Source organism: Entelurus aequoreus, linkage group LG08 (assembly GCF_033978785.1).
Source record: "Entelurus aequoreus isolate RoL-2023_Sb linkage group LG08, RoL_Eaeq_v1.1, whole genome shotgun sequence".
Taxonomy (NCBI): domain Eukaryota; kingdom Metazoa; phylum Chordata; class Actinopteri; order Syngnathiformes; family Syngnathidae; genus Entelurus; species Entelurus aequoreus.
This window is the reverse complement of record NC_084738.1, coordinates 14,243,208-14,265,224: the sequence shown is the minus strand read 5'-3', so window position 1 is coordinate 14,265,224 and position 22,017 is coordinate 14,243,208. Positions and strand designations below refer to the sequence as shown.

At 39.7% G+C, this 22,017-nt stretch overlaps 1 protein-coding gene across 2 annotated transcripts in view; it reads right to left on the bottom strand.

The window, feature by feature from the left end:
• nrg3b (neuregulin 3b) overlaps positions 1-8,214 on the bottom strand; it is a 614,555-nt gene extending 606,341 nt beyond the window's left edge. For both annotated transcript variants that reach the window (XM_062055657.1, XM_062055656.1), the window contains exon 1: positions 6,429-8,214. In XM_062055657.1, the coding sequence (XP_061911641.1) occupies positions 6,429-7,254 (826 nt within the window). In that variant the 5' untranslated portion in view covers positions 7,255-8,214. The remainder of the gene's footprint in view (positions 1-6,428) is intronic.
• Positions 8,215-22,017: the final 13,803 nt, after the last annotated feature.

Sequence of the window (22,017 nt, the reverse complement as noted above, 5' to 3'; positions counted from 1 at the left end):
ATGACACATCGACATACAGGCTAACGGGGGATATATATGCCTGTTAGCCTGTATGTTGATGTGTCATCCAACTGACAGGGCCAAATATATTTTCAACAAAAAAAACAACCCATGTGGATATGGGTAGTGTCAGTGTCTGTTTCGTTCTCAATATGCTGACACGCTGAAGAAATGTGTTCCAACAGTAGCACGGCTAATTGCGGTTTCTGGTACCGTATGTGCATCAAACACATATTGGATGGTATTTGCTTGGCACAATATAATGCATTACATGTAATGATTTTCTACTTTGTGTAGTGACATGGTAGTAGTCTATATGCAGTGTTTCCCACACATTCATTTATTTGTGGCGGCCCTCCACGAAAGAATTACGTCCGCCACAAATAAATAAAAATATGTTTTTATTTTTTTTGTGTGTGTGTCCTGTACAGCTTTTCAGGAAAATCATATCGTTGATGTCCATATAGGCTGTTCAGATTTACTTTACAAAAGAGAAGTGTAGGATACTTCTCTTGTTGCCTTATTTGTATTTGACCACTGCTGTTTTCTGTTTATTTGTTACTGACTGTGGCAGGACACCTCTGCCTCTGTTTCACTTTATGTTGCTGGTAAATAATATGGTTGTAGTAGTAGGCTAAAGTTAAATTATTTAGTATGTACTAATTAAAGGGGCAGAGCTTTAAGAGACATTTTAGCTTTTATATTTTATAAGATATATTTTTTGTAAGAACCACAATTAATAAATATATTTCAGTGAATAACATATTGTTCAAATCTGTATATAAATATGTACATAAAGTGTTGTAATTATATTGTAAAATGGATGGATGGATGGATGGACGGACGTTTAAAACAAAACTGTTATTATTAATTAGTAAGTATACATTTTTTTAGCCTTTTGAGAGAAAATCCTATCATTGTAGTAAATGATGCAAATTACTCGATGATGTCATGGTGACCACGCCCATAGCCACGCCCCCACCGCCACAGGTATCTTGGAAGTTTATGGGAAACACTGATATGATTTATGCGAAACGTGGTTTTTGTGTAACGTGGGTTGGCTCACAGAATTGCACTGTGCACTGAAGGATGGTGATGTGCGTACATGGAAGAGAATGCAGTGCGTTAGGTGGGATTCAACATGGAGTTATGCTGAACGAAATTTTACTGTTGGCCTTGGCTTGCCATCAAAATAGGCCAATGCGATATATAACGTATTACCATATTTTTCGGACCTTAGGGCGCACCGGATTACAAGGCGCACTGCTGATTAGTGGGTCTATTCAGGTCTATTTTCATAAAAAAGGCACACCGGATTATAGGGTGCATTAAATGGGCCATATTATGATTATCATTATTGTAAATGTAAAACACTTCCTTGTGGTCTACATAACATGTAATGGTGGTTCTTTGGTCAAAATGTTGCATAGATTATGTTTCACAGACCATCTTCAAGTCGCTTTCTGACAGTCGCTTCAGGATGGACCATTTTGTGGGCGGTCTTATTTACGTGGCTCACCTTCGGCAGCGTCTTCTCCCCGTCATCTTTGTTGTAGCGGTGTAGCGTGCAAGGACGGGAGTGGAAGAAGTGTCAAAAGATGGAGCTAACTGTTTTAATGACATTCAGACTTTACTTAAATCAATAACAGAGCAGCATCTCCTCATCCGTGGCTCACTGGTGCAATAACAACGCCGGAATTGTGTCCTGTGAAAAACCGTCCGACCGGAACTCTCTAATAACTAAAGTTCCGTGGGTGAATTATGTAAAGTCACTACACTGGTATGTTTTAGCGCTTCCATAGCGAGTCTAATGAAAAATATGAGTTAGAACTTTATGCTACTTTATATTAGAAATGGCAACAGTGGAGGATAATGCCCGACAACAAGAGGATGGAGAAAAAGAAGAAGCTTATCGACTAGGTGTCAGGCGCAAATTTTCAAGACGTATTCATATCCCAAATCACATCAGCAGGTACCAGAAGGTAAGAAAAGTTGGTTTTGCATAATATTGCGAAACCAAACGCCACATATGTCTGCTAATAGGTGTCATTTTGCGGTCCTTATACACACACCATAACAATACTCGTATGTTGAAGCAGAGTACGTCGGAGTACAGTAGCCGTATTGCTCCGACAATCCATCAAGCGGTGCGGCTTCATAGCTTACCAAAGTCGTACTAAAACATTTTGACAGATTTTTGAGCGCCGTGTGTAATGTTCTATATTATCAATGGAACATTTAAAGTTTTGCTGTCGTTTACTAGCGTCATCTTGCAGTTTACACTTATCTCTTATGTGTGACTGCCATCTACTGGTTACACTTATCATTACACCATTACCAAATAATATAGCTTCTAGGTCAGTAAGCACATCTAGAATTATTCCGTACATTAGGCACACTGGGTTATAAGGCGTACTAACGATTTGTAAGCAAATGAGAGGATTTTAGGTGCGCCTTATAGTCCGAAAAATACTGTATATATTATTATATATAATTATTTCAGTGGTGGTCCGTGTGGTCAAACTAGACATTTTAGCAGGGTAATGCCAACAATCTGTCCCGACACCCGACTAAAATATTGCTGCGTAATTTAAATAATACATTTGGCTTATCGACATTATTAAATGTGGCATAATTACTTAATAAACCATCATGCAAGAAGCATAACCAAGAGAAACCTACAGCGTAGGACTCATCGATTGCCATCTGAAGTTCTTGGTAGTAAGATTCGGATTCGGCTGCGTATCTGGCAACCTCAGTCATAGAGAGTGGGAGCGGACTACAGAATTGTGACCGTGATTGCAGTACAATTTCTGGCCACATTACTACATATGGCTCCTTTTAAATTATTTCATTTTCTCCAAAATCGACAGTGCGCCTTGTAACCTGGTTCGCCTTATGTATTAATTGTGGTTGTGCTTATTCTGATTGTGGTACATTGTGTAATGATAAGTGTGACCAGTAGATTGATTGATTGATTAAGACTTTTATTAGTAGGTTGCACAGTGAAGTACATATTCCGTACAATTGACCACTAAATGGTAACACCTGAATAAGTTTTTCAACTTGTTTAAGTCGGGGTCTACTTAAATTGATTCAGATACAAATATATACTATCATCATAATACAGTCATCACACAAGATAATCACATTGAATTATTTACATTATTTACAATCAGGGTTGTGGGGGGGGTGGGGGGGTAGGATATGGACAGCAAGTAGTGGACATAGAGAGAGAGAGAGAGAGAGAAGAGAGAGAGAGAGAGAGAGAGAGAGAGAGAGAGAGAGAGAGAGAGAGAGAGAGAGAGAGAGAGAGAGAGAGATCAGAAGGCATAAGAAAAAGTATCTGCATTTGATTGTTTACATTTGATTATTAGCAATCCGGGGAGGGTGTTAGTTTAGGGTTGTAGCTGCCTGGAGGTGAACTTTTATTGCGGTTTTGGAGGATGATAGAAATGCCCTTTCTTTTATACCTGTTGGGAGCACTTAAAACATCCAAACACCTCCATTAAAGTTGTATATACATTATGTATGTATATATGTAATGAAGTAACAGTCACATTTGCATTAATTTAAAAAATGCATCACGTTTACTTTTTTTCCAACTACATCACTGATTAAAACTCACTGCAAACTTCATGAGAGCCCACAAACATAATAAAACATTACTGACTGTAAAAAGTCTGCTGTCATAAGGATGATGACTGATAGAATCTTGTTACAGTCCAATTTAGATGAAAAATTACTCATAATCCTTGCGAAGAAAAGGTGGGTGTAACCAAGCGTCTTTTCGTGTTGTTCTCACAATTTCCGGGTCTATATTGGCATCCATATAGTCGGAACAGCATGTCGGATTACATCCTCATCCTTCTACTGTCCAGGTGAGAGGCATGATTTATGAGCTACAATAAACTTACACGAGCAGGGAAGTGAGAAAGCCGCTGACAACTTGATGATGTAAACATACGCACACAAACTAGTAATCACGGCGCCGCTATAAATAGTTTGTCAGCGTTAGCAATTATTATAACAATAACACTAATACTTGGAATTATATTTAAGTCACGAAATGTAAATGGAGTATTGTTGGCGCTTTTTGGATGTTTTTTTATTGGCTTTTTGGGGCGGATTAGAGGACCTCCCATTGGCTCCGCTGTAAGCGGATTTTTATTTACAAGTTAGAATAATAATTGTGAACGATAAGCAAAATTCCCCAAAAAGTGTAGTTCCCCTTTAAAGAATTTTGTGCAACAGGGGGTAACATTTTCTTAACCTACTGTAATTATTTCACACAGGAGCTTTAAAAAGAAGACGGCAAGAATTTTGGCTATGGCAGTTTGTGGGGTATTGTTCCGATAAGCGTGTTCTTGAATTATTGAGAAATTGACATTAGCCTCTTCACTGTGTTCTGTTTTCAATGACGAATAGGATGGATGAACACGACATGGCCGTTCAGTTTTTAAGATACTTACATGTACACCATAGAACAATAACAAAATCATAAGAAATATTATTACAAGCAACTTCCCTTGTATTATTTTACATTTTCAAGTCACTGTATGTGTTTTTAGAAGATACAAAATGGAAACACTACCTAAATTACTCAAGGTAGCCTTAATACAATAAACAAAACCACAAATACAGGAAGCCGCCCAATTTGTTTGTACCCAAAGTCAGCATTTCTTAAATGTTTATCCATCATCAGGTTATTGTTTCACCACCTACTGTCACTTGCTGGCCTGGAAGAGTATGTAATTGTGATGATGATGTTTACTGCAATTGCAGTACAGTATATAATATTGTTGGGACCTGGTTAAAAATGATGGGTAAACATGAACTCATAATAGTTACTGTTTAAGTGTAGGTTTTATTGTTTAATGTCCTTAGTGTGTTGTCTCACTTCATGTCTCTGTTCAGGCTTTTGGTATGTAAGGCATATTGGCCCTATGAAAATCTGCCTAGCAAAAAGTGACAAGGAAATTTGTGGAAAAATTATTTCATCTAAGGTTGCAAAATAGTAAACAAAGGCTTCATGTGCTGTAATACAACATCCAGTCCACAGTGCAGTACACCAAGAAAGACACAATCCCCCACATGTATGTGAATTACAACTTGTTAAAATGTTTGTTGAGAACTGTATTATTTCTGGGGAACAGGAAGAGAACAAATGTGTTAGTAATTTCTATGAATTGGAAAAGAGGTAGGATTAAATAAGATATGCTTCTTCTTACTCCTTTTCGGAGGTGTTATAATGAGAAACTGGAAATATGTGATGTGTCATATTGTAACTGTATGCATGTTTGAAGTGAACTTTAACCAAACCAAACTAATCTGTTCACTATGCAGCTCACTACATGGGACACCATGCAGATCACTTTGAGGGTTACTGTTAGCACACTCTCCAGCCCACAATGCATGAGACTACTCACTGTTATGGACACGATTAGGTTACGCTGCAGCTGCCTATATAGGAAACGTTGCAGTGGTAGGAAAAAGTATCATTTGATCGCCTGTGCTATCGATGCCACTAATGTAGCTTATAAGCAGGCAAAGGCAAACACTGGAAATGCAGTGGCTCCACGGTAATATTTTTGGAACTAAAAAGCTGAAAACTGTGGAAAAACTTGTCTACCTCCTAATCGCCTTACAATCAGAAACCTGCAAGTCTTTGCATTATGCTCCCTCACTTTACAGAAACCCTCAAGCCTTTCCCTCATTTGGCTCCGACAATATGCCACCTTTTACTGTACTTTCTTCTGCACGCTCTTCAAACCGTTGTTCCTTGCTTTCCTCATTTCCTACCCAATCATACTATGTAACCATAATCTCATCCATACACCCCATCCTCCCTCCCAAACCACCCTGAGCCTTCTACTTCCCTCCCTCTCAGTAGCTACAGTAAAGCTGCAGCACTCGGCTCACTTATCCTCTCGTCTAAACAGGCTGTACTGCCTTGCTACATCTGATTCCTCTAGACAGGAGGTGAGAGCTCTCCTTTCCCCCTTGGTTCCGACCCCAGGCATTGTTTTCCCAACACAAAACAGGCTGGCAGTAGCACGTGTCACAAAGCTTTGGACAAAACAGGTTCTACTGCTTGCAAGGGAGAAGAGAAAATCCTTAGGAGGTAAGATCTGTATCGGATTAATGCATAAGTGCAAGATAAAGACTAGAAGGGGTGAAAACACAGAGGATATCCCCTGATATCAGTTTGGGGTAATGAATACAATTAATGTTAATCTGTTGAGTATCCACTTCCCAGGAGGTTAATAAAGGCAGTGATTTACATCCTCAGACTGTGAGTCATATTTAATCCAAGAGTGCTCATGTGATTATTAGTCGCCAAAGTGACGTCTTTCATTACTAGCTCCCTCCCACATATGCCCAAAGCTCTTCTGTGGGGTTGGAGATAACAATTAAACATGACTTACGAGTTCGGAAACGGTGGTGAGGCCTCGTCGCAGGGCCCTTTCCTTGACGTCCATGAGTCCAACGAGATGTGGGCTTTACGGGGTGGGCGGCTGGCTGTGAGGTGGTCGGCTGCAGCTTAGTGGTTATCCTCACAGTGGTGGTGGTAGTGCTGGAGGTTGTGGAGGCCCCAGTGGTGGTCTGCGCTGGCTTCGAATGGCCATTGCGGCCACTTACTTTCCTGACTGTGCTGCGAGGGGTCACTTCTTTACCGCTTGGCGGTGGGGTGATGCGGGGGTAGCGGGTGGTGGACGTGACAACCGCAGTACCGCCAACGCGCGTGCCCACGCGGTTATGTAGGTGCGGGGCTTGGTTGCCGTCGCCAGCACCAGCGGCACTGCCATTGGCCGAGTGGTTCACCGGTGGCCCAAATCGAGTTCTTGGCGCCGGGGCAGTCCCGTCAGCAGCTAGCGGCGTTGTCGTGGACACCATTGCACTGGTGGAGGCGGCAGACGTGGTGGCAGTAGAGATGTCTGGCCCCTTGGGCATGGCACTGGGTTTTGAGAGGAATATAGGGTCCTGCCCCATGCTACCTTTGGGATCCACCAGGTCTGTTGGGACATAGTCTTGGACGGATCCCACCACAATCCATTTCAGCAACATGAGACTAAGTCCCAAGCCCACAAAGCCCATTACTAAGGGCACGGCACACAGCCAGGTCTGCTGGCGAGGCCACACAGCGCAGGGGCCACAGCGGAGGGGGCCCGGAGCTCTGGGGGACGCCTGCTCAGCACCGGGCTCCTCCAGAGTCATGGCCGCTAGAGTGCTTGCACCCGAGTGCTCACTCATTGTGCTTTTTGGTCTCGCAGGGAGCTTTGGAGGTCAAACAGGTTGCCCAAAGACTAGAGAAATGGATGGCAGAAAAGCGAGGCAGCACATCTTACATACACAGCAAGCTTGTTTTATATACAGTATACCAATGTATATATGTATTAATATAAATATAAATTAAGACACTCACATACATGCACTCACCGCTACTCTAGCACATCGCTCATGTAACAAATATTTTACCGCTGGAACATGCAGACACAAGCGACACACACTCCCTCTGGCGGACAAGAAACCAAACACACACACACATGCACAAGAACACACACACATACGCTCACAAGGTATGCACAGGTGAGGGTGGGGGAGGTTTTCTCAAAGATGATAAATCCAATGGTGCTTCACTCCCTTGTTTAAAAAAATGGTGAGTATCGATCCTTTGCAAGGTGATGGAGATCAGCGCTGTAAATCCATGGCGTAAAAATAGAAAGTCTTTCCTTTTAGTTCAAGTTCCCTTGCTCAGCCACGTCTGCCAGCTTTCCTGTTTTTAAGTAATCCAGTATTTGCTGAAGTTGATGCCATCCAAGCACCACCCGGCCCCACTTTCCTGCGAGAGACACCCTCGTCCCCTCTGGGGTTTATTGGTGTCCGCCTGCAAAGAGATCCGCTCCTGGTGGTGCAAGGAGGCTGGTGGAAACCTTAATGGCTGGTTTACCTCCGCTGCATTCCCACAGTGGCGCAAGCAGCAGAATAGGAGATGAAGAGGAGGAAGAAGAGGGGATGGATGGATGGATGGGGGGAAAAAATTATGTGGCGGCTGTTTCTGGAGACGGTTGGCTCAGTCCAGTGATGTGTCTCCGTGCATCCCATTCCCAGTCCTCAAGACTCCCAAAGTGACGCCCGCTGATTGTCCTGTCTCCATGGTGGCGTGCGCGGACAAAAAAGCGAGAAGCCAGACTGCGTAGAGATGCTTGTTGGCTAAGCTCTGCAGCAGATGCAGATGGGAGGCAGAGGGAGGGAGGCGGCAGCAACAGCAGCACACACACATTCATGCACACACACACACTGCATGGAGAGGAGAGGCACAGACACACCCCAGGGAGGGTGGGACGAAGGGAGGAAGGAGGGAGAGGATAAGAGCGAAGCAAGAGGAGAATGGGGAGGGAGGAGCCAGGCTTCCACCCTGCAAACAAACTACAAAGCAGCATGATCATTTATGAACCACTACTTTAAGTTGAGATTTTAGCGGGCGTATTTGACAGTTCACAAGGCAGCCAGGTGTTCATTGTGAGTGGAAATCACCCTCCAGGCAGAGAACAATTGAAGCTACATGTACATTATATGAAACCCTGAAAAAGCGGCGACATCAGAGCACAATTATTTGGTAAATAAATTGAACAAGCACTATGTTGTTGTCTAAAGCGTTGCAGTATATCATAGCAATCCACAGATACAATGCAATTATGTCGTCCTCTTGTGGCTTTGAGCCATATGCCATAGGACAGGGGTCACCAACGCGGTGCCCGCGGGCAGCAGGTCGCCCGTAAGGACCAGATGAGTCGCCCGCGGGCCTGTTCTAAAAAAAAAAAAAAAAATTTTTTAAATTTAAAAAAAAAAAATAATAATAATAAAAAAATTTTTTTTTTTTTTTTTAATTAAATCTACATAGAAAAAACACAAGATACACTTTCATTCAGTGCATCAACCCAAACAACCTCCCCCATGCACACTCATCCACACCCACTCACACAAAAGGGGTTATTTCTTTCTGCTACCAATATTCTGGTTCCCACAACATAGACAACACATCTGCAAGGGACACAGTCCCTGAAGCACACATGATTGTATAGGCTGCTGGTCCACTAACATTTTCATTAATTACTATTTTTTATGTAATTATTTTTATATTGTTTTACTTTCTTTTTTATCCAAGAAAATGTTTTTTATTTATTTATCTTATTTTATTTTATTTTTTAAAAAAGGGCCTTATCTTCAACAGACCAGGTTGTCAATGAAATTAGATTTGTTTAAAGGGTTTTTTAAACCAGGCCCAGTCCAGATAATGTCCAAGTCGGACTCAGCAACACACACCTTCATTCATGTACACAGAAAAAAATTAGGGAACACAACAGATTGCATATAATTCATAAACAAAATTAAATTTTCAAAATAAGCATTTATGTACAGTCCAGATTATGTCCAGGTCACTCAAATTAGGAAACACAACAACAGATATCATATAATCTATAAACATAATTATACTTTCAAAATAAGCCTTTGAGGACTTCTCATCTTTTTTTTAATGTTTTTTGGCATCATTATCGTTTTCAACCATGTAACTTTCTAAAGTTAGAAAATACTGAATAAATGTTTTAAAGAAAGTAATACTAAGTGAATATCTGTTTTTGGCCTTAAAAATAAACATTTTACCGAGTACTATAATTAAATTGACTAAATCATGATTGTCAATGAACTCTCCTAAAATAACAGAAACCACATTAAGCTTCATAAACAAACCAATCCTTAAACACATTTTTCCAACTTCCACCCAAAACAAAGACACAATATGACAATACCAAAACAAATGCAGGGTGGATTCAGGCTCCTGACAACAAAATCGGCAATCATCTGACTCTGTCATATTCCATAATTTAAAACATTTTCCCTGTGGGTAAGAAGTTATAAATAATTTAAATTTGAAAATAACGATTTTGCACATCGATAGTGGTTTTATAGATTAGTTTGAATATGGCATCCCATGGCAACGGGCAGTCAAAAAAGTCCTCCCATTTTCCATTTGTGTTGTATGAGGCAGCCTTCAAAGATTACTTTATTAAATAAAAACTATATATTTTTCTATTTATTTTAGTTCCTTTTTGCCAACTAGAATTTCTTATTAGAGGTTTACAAACTAATAATTTAGTAGTTCCATAATTAATTATTTGTTTCCATCTTTTCCCAATTACTCCAGTTAGTTGATAAAATTAAAAGCTTGAGCAAGCATCACCATACCTAAATTCATCATACTTCATAATTTTACCATTCTCATTGATAATATCATTGACAAAAATGATTCCTCTTTCAAACATATTTTTCCAAAAGAAAGGCTTTCCATCTATTACAATATTAGAGTTCATCCATATTAACTGCTGCAAAATATCGTCTCTTTTTTCTGGCACATAAAATTGAAAACACCACTATGAGTGGATTGTTTCCTTTATGAAGATGTTTCCCAGCAGACTCTCTGGGAGGGGATCACTTGTAAAAAAGGATACAATTTCTTTTGATACAGTACATGTTTTTTGTCCAACAGGACATTTGTGTGCCACTCAATGTTTAAATACATCTTTGGAACAATTGATGCTTTTAAAGACAGACACATAGCTTCAAGGTTGAGAAGTTTCAGGCCCCCATATTCATACTCTGTGTACAAAACCTTTCTTTTAATCTTTTCTGGTTTGCCGTTCCAGACAAAATCGAAGACCCTCCGCTCATAAATCTTAAAAAAGTTTTGTGATGGAGCTGGTAATGACAAAAACAAATAAATAAATTGAGGAATAATTAACGAGTTGGCAATAGACATTTTACCATACAAGGTTAGGGATTTCCCTTTCCATAATTGCATAATTTTGTCCAGCTTTCTTAGTCGATTATCATAATTTACTGAGCCTAGATCTTCCAGATTTTCTGGGACAACAACACCAAGTATGTTAACTGGTCCATCTGTCCACAAAACAGGCACTTTGCATTCCATTCGAAAGGACGTTCCCTTTAGATTTTCGATTCTTAACATTATACATTTATCATAATTAAGCTTAAGGCCAGATTGCTGTGAAAATATGTCCAAAAGATTAAGAAGGTTCCGCAAACAATGAGGAAAAATCTTATCTTTGTGAATCAGCCTTTTCTGACATGAACTTCAAGAACAAACACAGAACACGCCTCACTGATGCACATCTGCAAGACTCACTCAGAGTTGCAGTGTCAAGTTACACACCAGAGTACAACACACTAGTTAACAGCATGCAATGCCAGGCTTCCCACTAACTGACAAAGAAACAGATAACAGATTTGGTGTCCAGTTCAAAGTGTGACATGATTTAAAAATTTGAGAGTTTACTTTTGTATTTTACATGAGTTATTATTTGTACAAACATGGTGCAAAGTAATTCATGATTTGTTAAAAAATGTTAGTGGCTACCTAGTTAAAATGGGATATCGTGATTTCACAAGACTGTCTTAGAAGTGATTATTTGAAAATGTTCAATTTGAAAAATGTGCACTTAGAGAAAATATAAAAATAAAGTGTTGCATATTGATATTTATCTGTTTCTATATATATTTATTGTGAGAAATCATTAAGATGATCAGTGTTTCCACAAAGATAAATATAATTAATTATTAATAATAACAGAGTTAAAGGTAAATTGAGCAAATTGGCTACTTCTGGCAATTTATTTAAGTGTGTATCTAACTGGTAGCCCTTCGCATTAATCAGTACCCAAGAAGTAGCCCTTGCTTTCAAAAAGGTTGGTGACCCCTGTACTAGGATATGTCAAAAGTTGACAGTATGGAATAAAGATTAAAAAAAATTCTGACAGTTAATAGTCCAAGTGTAAATGATGGATTCTCAGCACTCTCACAATAAAAGTAAAAAATATAGTGAATGCTTACATGTCACAATTCAAATAACAAACATGTTATGGATTAAAGACAGTAATAGATTCTCAGCATTCACACATTTAGGAAGAGTCATATGTTTTGTAATCCACAGCATTAAAGTGAATGCTTGATTCTAATTAAATTAAAAAGAGCCCTTACATAAAAATGCTAATGAGATTTATTCATACGCCTCATCATGAAGAGTTTGCTTGAAAAAAGAAAAAAAGCCGATAAGCTAATCTCATGTGCATCACTGCAAGCAAACACATTGCCATGCTGTTACATCTTTCTGTCATCCTTTGTTGTGTGCATCATTTGTGTCGTGTTGTCATCCCACAAACACTAACCCAAAAAAAGGAAAAACTCCTGTTGTTGAGGCAAGAATTTAGATCTCAGAGGATGTACCTGGCTGCTTTTGACAACAAAGCTGCAATTCTCACAAATTGGAAATGAGTGTGAGTTGTTGGCAGATATATGAAAAAGACGCTGCTTTTGATACATGTATCTTTGTCACATTTATTTTCTATTTACATTCACGAACATGAACTACAAAATGTTACTGCATTAGGGAATTTGAAGACTATGACAATTGTAATAATTGGCCTTAGTGAGTGTATGATGTGAGAGCTGATGCCAGCAACTTTAGGGGGGATAAGAGAAGGAAAAAGTTAAGTCAGTGTAGGAGGAAGATCTAAGCTTCATCGGCCAGCATTCTCTGCTATCCCACATCACATCTTTTCAAAAACATCTCTACTGCTCCTGGCAACACAACAATGTAGTTCAAACTCATCTTTTCTCCCCTCAAATGACCTCAAAATGATGCAATGTGCCTGAACTCATGAGATTTTAGTAGGATTTCATCCAAAAAGCATGCAAGGATGGTAACTAGTTTGAAACAAAAGTGATGCTGGTTTTGTTTAAAAATCTGTAGTGACAATGTTGGTTTGGTTGTTTGCAGGACTATGCAAACGCTACACAACCTATTTTCACAAAATGTCATGGATGGGCGGGAAACGTGCCAAAGAATAAGTCATTCCAAATAAGGTTAAAGGACTTAATTATTAGGGGTGTCCCGATACAACTTTTCACTTCCGATATGATATCGATATAGGAACCTTGAGTATTGGCCAATGCCAAGATCAATCCAAGACAATATCAGCACACATTACGCCTACTTGTATTATTCATTTTGCAGACAGGGTCCCTGCATGTTTCAACAAGTCAAATTTGAAGGGGTCGTATTTTGCAAAACCAACTTTTATTAACTATTGATACCTGTTTTTGTGTATTTGGGATCTGCATAAGTCTCAAAAATTTGAAATCAAACCATGGAATCATGGCAGAGATATTTATAAAAAAATATTGCCTTCCTTCTCACTTCATCCAAACAAAAAGCTTGGGATTTGCCCAATTGTGACGTTTCTCCCCATCGGTGACGTCAGCAGATATGTCCATGTATGGTAAAGTTTTACCCAAAGAGCTTTGCGCGAGTCTGCCATTGTAGTCAATAAGTTCCTTCTTTTTCTCTATCCTCTGGGGCAGACTGGCTCGTACATGCACATGCATCCTCCTGTGTTGCCATTTCTAATACAAATTAGCATCTAGTTCTAACTTATATCTGTCAGCAGACTCCATATGAAAGTGTTAAAAACTACAACATGGCTGACAGGGAGAAGACGAAGTCAAAGTGTAGGCACGTAAAAAAGATCACCCACAAAACGTTGCATTCTGAAGAGATGGTCAGAAAGCGTCTTGAACACGGTCTTTTAAAACAATATGTGCAAAACTTTTCCCAATCAACCACCATTACCTGTTATGTAGACCACAAGGAAGTGCTTTAAAGTAAAAAACTAATTAACTTTATAAGCTTATTTGTGTTTCATTGTATCCATTAAACCATATCCAATTGTATTTACAATCCTCAAAGTATGTAAAAATACCGTCTAAAATGTCACAAAATGCCACAAATTCAGTTAGCCACTTTAAATATTCCGTAGATTCTATGTCATTGGAGTAACGAGCAACGCACAAACATTTGAAAGTGATGTGCTGTCTATCATTCACAATCCTTATGTAAGACAAGAACATATTTGCGTGGCTTTTTTTTATGCTTTCGAAATCGTAAATAAATAGCTAACAATTGAGTTAACAGATCGAGGGTCCTCTGTTGCGCTCATTAAACACTCTCTAAAAACATCCAGAAATCACCCACAAACATTTACATATTGTGATGTGAAAATTAACCAACTATGAGCAGCGCCGTAACCAGGATTTGACAAATACAGAGGTCAAAAAATAGTGGTCCAAGAGGAGCTTTGAAAGGCTGAGATTATGGGTTTTCCCAGCACCATTAAAATAATACTACCTTGAGCAACACAATGAACAAACCACTTTTTTAATTACTATGCTGAAGTTAAGCATATTAAACAATTTCAGCATCATTAAAACATAAATTTGGTAACTTTAACTTCAACATGGATTTCAACCCACGGCCATCTGCTTAGAGGTGCATATCCTAGTGGGGCGGTATAGCTCGGTTGGTAGAGTGGCCGTCCCATCAACCTGAGGGTTGCAGGTTCGATCCCCGCTTCCGCCATCCTAGTCACTGCCGTTGTGTCCTTGGGCAAGACACTTTACCCACCTGCTCCCAGTGCCACCCACACTGGTTTAAATGTAACTTAGATATTGGGTTTTCACTATGTAAAGCGCTTTGAGTCACTAGAGAAAAGCGCTATATAAATATAATTCACTTCACTTCACTTCACTAGTCACGAGCGCCTCAAGGGCCACTAAAAGTGACGGGAGAAATGTATCTCAATATTCTAATCAGTGACAGCAAATGACATGTATAGGAATACATTTGGGGTACAATTTCATATGATGCACCTTGTCATTCAATAATTTACAATTGACACACGCTTCTTCAGGCAAAACGCCCATCCACAAGACCCCGCGGAAGTGAAGCTCTACGCACATTCCAGCGAAAGTAGAAATGTTACAGTAAGTGTTTGTTTTATTGCGGTTTAATATGGTTAGTTTGTATGTTTAGCACCTAGCAATGCTGCGAATGCTAGTGTTACAATGAAATCAGCTTTCTAAAACTTATTGCTCATCCTCTTTGCGTTGGGGCTCAAAAATACAAGGTTCTGAATCATAAAGTTTCCCAAAGTAATCGTTCTTGGCTCTCACAAAGCTTCAATATACAGGCAACTTGTTTTTTCACTCTACTGGTAATATAAATGTAGAAAAAAAATCATAATATGACCTCTTTAAGACTTTTTAAGCCCACAATAAATACAATTTAGGGCCTATTTTAAATCCTGGCAATAAAATACAAAGACATGAGGGCAAATAGTGTCTGTTAATTCCCAGTACAGTAAGTGAAATACACTCAAAACATTAAGTGGGGGCCAAATTGATACAACTTGTGCATTAAAGGTGCTGAAACCAATCCAATATAGGTCAGTACATTGCATTATAAGATAGCTAAGCTTTATATTATAGGTGATAAAGCAAATTACTGTAATACATAATAATACATGTAGTTAATACCCAATTAGATTTTTAAAGTAAGGACAAGACAGTTAAAAAAAACAAGCTGCAGTCCAAAAATGGCCCCCGGGCTACACTTTTGACACCCCTGGTTTACAGTGATTTCTTTACGGAAAGTGCAACGGGAAGTGGTAAAAGAGTGTGAATGATTATTTTATGTTTCCTTATACTGCGATGAGGTGGCGACTTGTCCAGGGTGTACCCCGCCTTCCACCCGTGTGCAGCTGGGATAGGCTCCAGCACCCCCCAAGACCACGTTAAGAATAAGCGGTAGAAAATGGATGGATGGATGTTTCCTTATATTTTATTTTACTTTTATGTTTATGTTTATGTTTCCTGATGTGCAGCATAAATAGTTCCAGCGTGTTGATCTCCATCTCTACATAACAATGATGGCACACTGCTGCCATCTTATTAACTCCTGTTTGTCTGTTTACTTTACATATTCCAGGATTTGAAATGTTCACAAAAAGGTGAGAGCACCTCAAAGAATTGGAACGAGGAGGCATGGTGGCCAGCAGGTGTCCACAATCACCTCTGCACACCACCGGCAGGCTCCTCCACACACGTGCCAAGATGTCAGCCTGGATGGTGCAGAGCGGTGCGGTCCGGGCTGCATTGCGCTCCTGTCCGTCTACATCTCCACTTCCACGCAGAATGCCTCACCTTTTTGTCCGCTTCTAGGCACACTACTTCCTCACTTGAAAGTGTAGTGTGGGCAATCAGTACACGGCGATGCCGAACAGAACAGTAGCGTCCATACAAGAAATTCCAACACAAATGCATGTACTGCATTTTTAAGAGCTTTCCAAATAGTTTTGCACTAAAGTACAAATGCTTTTATGGACTTAAAGGCGTACTGAAATGAAATGTTTTTATTTAAACGGGGATAGCAGATCCATTCTATGTGTCATACTTGATCATTTCGCGATATTGCCATATTTTTGCTGAAAGGATTTAGTAGAGAACATCGACGATAAAGTTCGCAACTTTTGGTCGCTGACAAAAAAAAAGCCTTGCCTGTACCGGAAGTAGCGTGACGTCACAGGTTGAAAGGCTCCTCACATTTCCCCATTGTTTACACCAGCAGCGAGAGCGATTCGGACCGAGAAAGCGACGATTACCCCATTAATTTGAGCCAGGATGAAAGATTTGTGGATGAGGAACGTGAGAGTGAAGGACTAGAGTGCAGTGCAGGACGCATCTTTTTTCGCTCTGACCGTAACTTAGGTACAAGGGCTCATTGGATTCCACACTCTCTCCTTTTTCTATCGTGGATCACGGATTTCTATTTTAAACCACCTCGGATACTATATCCTCTTGAAAATGAGTCGAGAACGCGAAATGGACATTCACAGTGACTTTTATCTCCACGACAATACATCGGCGAAGCACTTTAGCTACGGAGCTAACGTGATAGCACCGGGCTTAACTGCAGATAGAAACAAAATAAATAAACCCCTGACTGGAAGGATAGACAGAAAATCAACAATACTATTAAACCATGGACATGTAACTACACGGTTAATGCTTTCCAGCCTGGCGAAGCTTAACAATGCTGTTGCTAACGACGCCATTGAAGCTAACTTAGCTACGGGACCTCACAGAGCTATGCTAAAAACATTAGCCATCCACCTACGCCAGCCAGCCCTCATCTGCTCATCAACACCCGTGCTCACCTGCGTTCCAGCGATCGACGGCACGACGAAGGACTTCACCCGATCATCGATGCGGTCGGCGGCTAGTGTCGGATAGCGCGTCTGCTATCCAAGTCAAAGTCCTCCTGGTTGTGTTGCTGCAGCCAGCCGCTAATACACCGATCCCACCTACAGCTTTCTTCTTTGCAGTCTTCATTGTTCATTAAACAAATTGCAAAAGATTCACCAACACAGATGTCCAGAATACTGTGGAATTTTGCGATGAAAACAGAGCTTTTTGTATTGGATACAATGGTGTCTGAATACTTCCGTTTCAACGATTGACGTCACGCGCATACGTCATCATACATAGACGTTTTCAACCGGAAGTTTCGCGGGAAATTTAAAATTGCACTTTATCAGTTAACCCGGCCGTATTGGCATGTGTTGCAATGTTAAGATTTCATCATTGATATGTAAACTATCAGACTGCGTGGTCGGTAGTAGTGGGTTTCAGTAGGCCTTTGAACAAAAGCCACACGGCCAACATGGCTCCTACTTCTTACTGCAAGTACACTGAGGTTGTGATCACGTTGGCTCTGTTTACAAGTGAATAGATTTGTGGAGCAGAGCCTGAAATGGACTGATTATATCGGAGGCTAATATCAAACACATTTGATCCATGCTGATAAACCCCGATTTTTTTGGTAAGTATCAAACCGATATCTGATATCAATATCAAATAGGGATCCCCCCCTAAAAAATGCCTATTTTCACCGCCCACTATTGTAGTCCACTCGCATTGGGGGCCAAGTAATGCAAGGACAAACCACATCCAACAGACGGAGCTGAAGAGTTCTGCGCTGTTATGGAATGACGAAAAGTGATGATGGCACATTCTGCACATCGTTATCATAAGAGAATATAATGACAACGTGAGAGATGTGAGTATATGTGACCACATATTGAGCTTCTCTCGCAAGGAAAGCAGAATCAAAGAATAGATATTTTGTATGGTTGCCCAGTCCTTTGAAATTGCCATCAAACATGTGTGAATGCAGTGCAAGTCTGATAGCATAGTGTTTAATAGATCAACTAAGAAGACTGAGTAGTTCCTGGACTCCAAACTGCATCTGGGAAATATCCTATTGAGAGAACCTGACCACACTGGCTTAAAAGAGGATATCAATTCCAATTCAACTCCATGAATTTGAATTGAAGTTGCAAACAGGAAGGTGAATTCCAATTCAAACCAAATGTTGGCATATACCAGAATAATGCTTTAATTAAAAAATAATAATTTCTATGCGCCTCATGTACGCATTACATTATAATTACAGCAAGCATTTTCATACACAATTAAGAATGGAAAAAAAACATTTTATAAAGCAGACAATTTAAAAAATTATGATAACTTTCAAACAAAAAATATGCATTTTTGAAACTGTCTGTGTTAGTGTGGACATGGCCCAAGTGTTAAATATGGAAGGAAGTTGTGTTTAATTTGAGTGTTTTAAAGTATGTTTAGTATGTAAGCCTAAACATGTATTAATTATGACATATATTATTTCTGTTTCTTAGCTATAAAGAATTGTTCTAAATTGCAATGAATGCAATTTCAATTCAATGTGCATCAAATAAACTAAATTAAAATTCAAAATTTCAAATTTTGTTTGTATAAGCCTCATACAGTAGGCTGTAGGCTGTCAAATTCACGATCCCTTTCCAGATCGGATATTTAATGTTAGGATAACGTTCATAAAGTGCTTATAATTACATTGCATTTATGCAAGAATGTGAACAAATGGCTCCTGCTGCAGCAGAAAAGCGCTCTAAGGTAATGCAGAGTTGAATTATTTTACTCATTGGTTTAAAATATGCGGCTTGATGCTTATCAAATGAGTCAGCAGCAGAACGGCATGCATACTTCAAGCCCCCAACAGTCACGTGCGGCACTAAATACAAGGCAGTCGTCATGGCGGGATGTAATTTATGGGCTACGGCGGCTGGAGGCTGGTGCCTATGGGGCCCAATAGGGAGTCGGGAATGAACTATATCGAAGCAATTATGGTCTTCCGCCCTGATTAACGCTTGTTAATGTCAGGTAAAGTTCATCGCATCATGTGTCTCATTGACATGACACATTTACAGCTTCATACATTGGACTGTCCAGCCAGTGTGTCCTGTCTCCAAAGGTCTGCCTGCCTGCTCTCCTCCCTCAGCCGGAGCTTGTGTTCCACAACACTGTGCATCAAGGCCATGAAGACGAGCCTTTTAGTGAATAATGGATGACTTCTTACCCTCCGCATCCTCCCCAAGACTCTGCTATCATGCTGTGTTTACCCCAAGACCTGCAACATAAGGACACATCAAAATACCTTTTTTGGTGGTGGTTTTGCTTCACTGCTGACAACGGCAACACCCATCCGTGTATTGATTGTTTCACATTAAAAGTCACTTCCTTACATCCCGTCCCTAGAATCTACATCAAGCCATTTTAGGAGAGCAAATATTTAGTCAGACTTTATCCTTTCGGGGGGTATTTCTGCAGGGGCATTTGTGTTCTTCGTTATTATTGAGTGGTAGGATATCTTGTATTCATTCATCCATTTACTCTACAGCACATAATGAGAAGGAGGTTGTACCCTAACCTTTTGGGGGTTGGATTTTTACAACAGGGGCATTTGTGTTCTTCGTTATTATTGAGTGGTAGCATATCTTGTATTAATTCATCCATTTACTCTACAGCACATAATGAGAAGGAGGTTGTACCCTAACCTTTTGGGGGTTGGATTTTTCCAACAGGGGCATTTGTGTTCTTCGTTATTATTGAGTGGTAGCATATCTTGTATTAATTCATCCATTTACTCTACAGCACATAATGAGAAGGAGGTTGTACCCTAACCTTTTGGGGGTTGGATTTTTCCAACAGGAAAGAATGACCATAGAAATAATCTGTTCTAGGGACAAACTGTTGCCTTTACGCTAATAAACAAATAAGTTAAAACTCTTAACATTAGGATGGACAAGTTTTACTATAACTTAATTCTTAATTACTGGCACACAAGTGAAGAAACAAATGTCATTCTACCTAACATATTATCTTACTTAAAATGTATGAAGCCACTCGTCATTCTGATTTTATAATGTTTAAACGGCTTACTTTAAGGCAACTTAATTACATCTTTTAGAATAAGTGTCACACACAGGACCGATACAAAACAAAATATGGTGTGTTAAAACTAACTTAAGTAAGCTCAAGTAAGGTCTTACAAGAGATTTGCCTGATCTGTTTTTGAAATCTATTGTTTCCTAATAGTTTACTCAGTTTCCAAATTGGATGAGTTTGGGGAATTTCAATTTTTATATCCATGCTATTGCTTGTATTCCGTCACATGACTTCTTCCCAGAAGTGAAAACCGGTGGTGGTCAACCAAGTCAAGATGGCTGTTGTACAGCAAGCAGCGCGCAAACTATCTGAGTACAAAAGAGGCTTAAATATTCCTGCAAAAAAATCTAACAAAGCACTGGAATGGAACCCTATGCTTTATCAAAAAAAGATTTTTCCAGTGATATCAAGGATTATCCATCGGTCGCGTTCCCAGATATAGATGCCATTCTACACGACAAAACAGATGGAAACTTGGAAAAGCATGGAGGTCTACAACTTCTTTGTGTGTTGCTGGGTCAAGGAAATTGGTATCAAGGCTCTGCCGGATAATCATGCATCGTTTTTGCTCAGGTAAGGTTGCATTTCATGATTTACTTTGTGTCTAAGCTGTCATGTTTGTTGTTTCCCCGTCTTTATCAAAATAAAACTATAGATGTCAACATTGTGTATGTGCTGCCTTTGGTAAAAGTTTAACTCTTTTGGGTTTTGCTCACATTTGCTTTCTTTTATTTAGACTCGCCGAGTTGGTGCTGTACAAAACATTCGTAGCAAACATGTGTTTAAGAAATACAAATAATATCAAGATAATATTTAAATCAGAATCAGAATCAGAATCAGAAATACTTTATTAATCCCTGAGGGGAAATTAAAATTTTCAGCACAATTCCATTCAAGATCAGACAGACATTACAGGGAGACAGAACAGGATCACTGATGGGTCTGCCAACTACCGGCGCCCCTTACAAAAAAGGTGAGATACAGGTAAACAATGAAGGGGTGGTGAGGAAAAAAAATCGGTCTAAGCCTGGGCCCCTGGAGAGGGGGTCCAGACTGAGGCCAAGGGAAAAAACAACTCATAGCCATAGCACACATCCCTCTTACATGTGTGTAAGAGGGAAACATCAAATTAAATGGGAAATAATAAACGTTAAAAGTATATCAAACAAACCTTTAACGAAGCGATCACTGCAAACCCATACATTTTTCGACTCTGCTCCCTGGGACTGTAGTTTGAGCTGCTTTTATCGTCGTCGTTTTGTAAAATCTTGCACTCTTCCGCCTTTTTTGATTACCTCTCGGAGAACTCTAAAGAAACTTTTATCCTTTTCGCGATTTGAACGATTCATACAGCCGAAAACAACACAAACATAGGGCATTATTTTCTTTGAAAAAGGCTAAATGGCACCTTGTACCCATTGAAACGGGACGTGACGTCAGTAAAATCCAAGCAGTAGTCACAAAAATATGCTGTATTAAAGAAATGTCTACCCTGTCGTGCAATATTACATTCCACCGTCCCAACTTGAGTACAGCGCTGCCCTCAGTCTCCTATGTCTCCTTACTGGTGGGCCATATGTGAGAACTATTATTTTTCTCTGCAGAGGTGGGTAGTAACACGCTACATTTGATTGATTGATTGAGACTTTTATTAGTAGGTTGCACAGTGAAGTACATATTCCGTACAATTGACCACTAAATGGTAACACCCGAATAAGTTTTTCAACTTGTTTAAGTCGGGGTCCACTTAAATTGATTCAT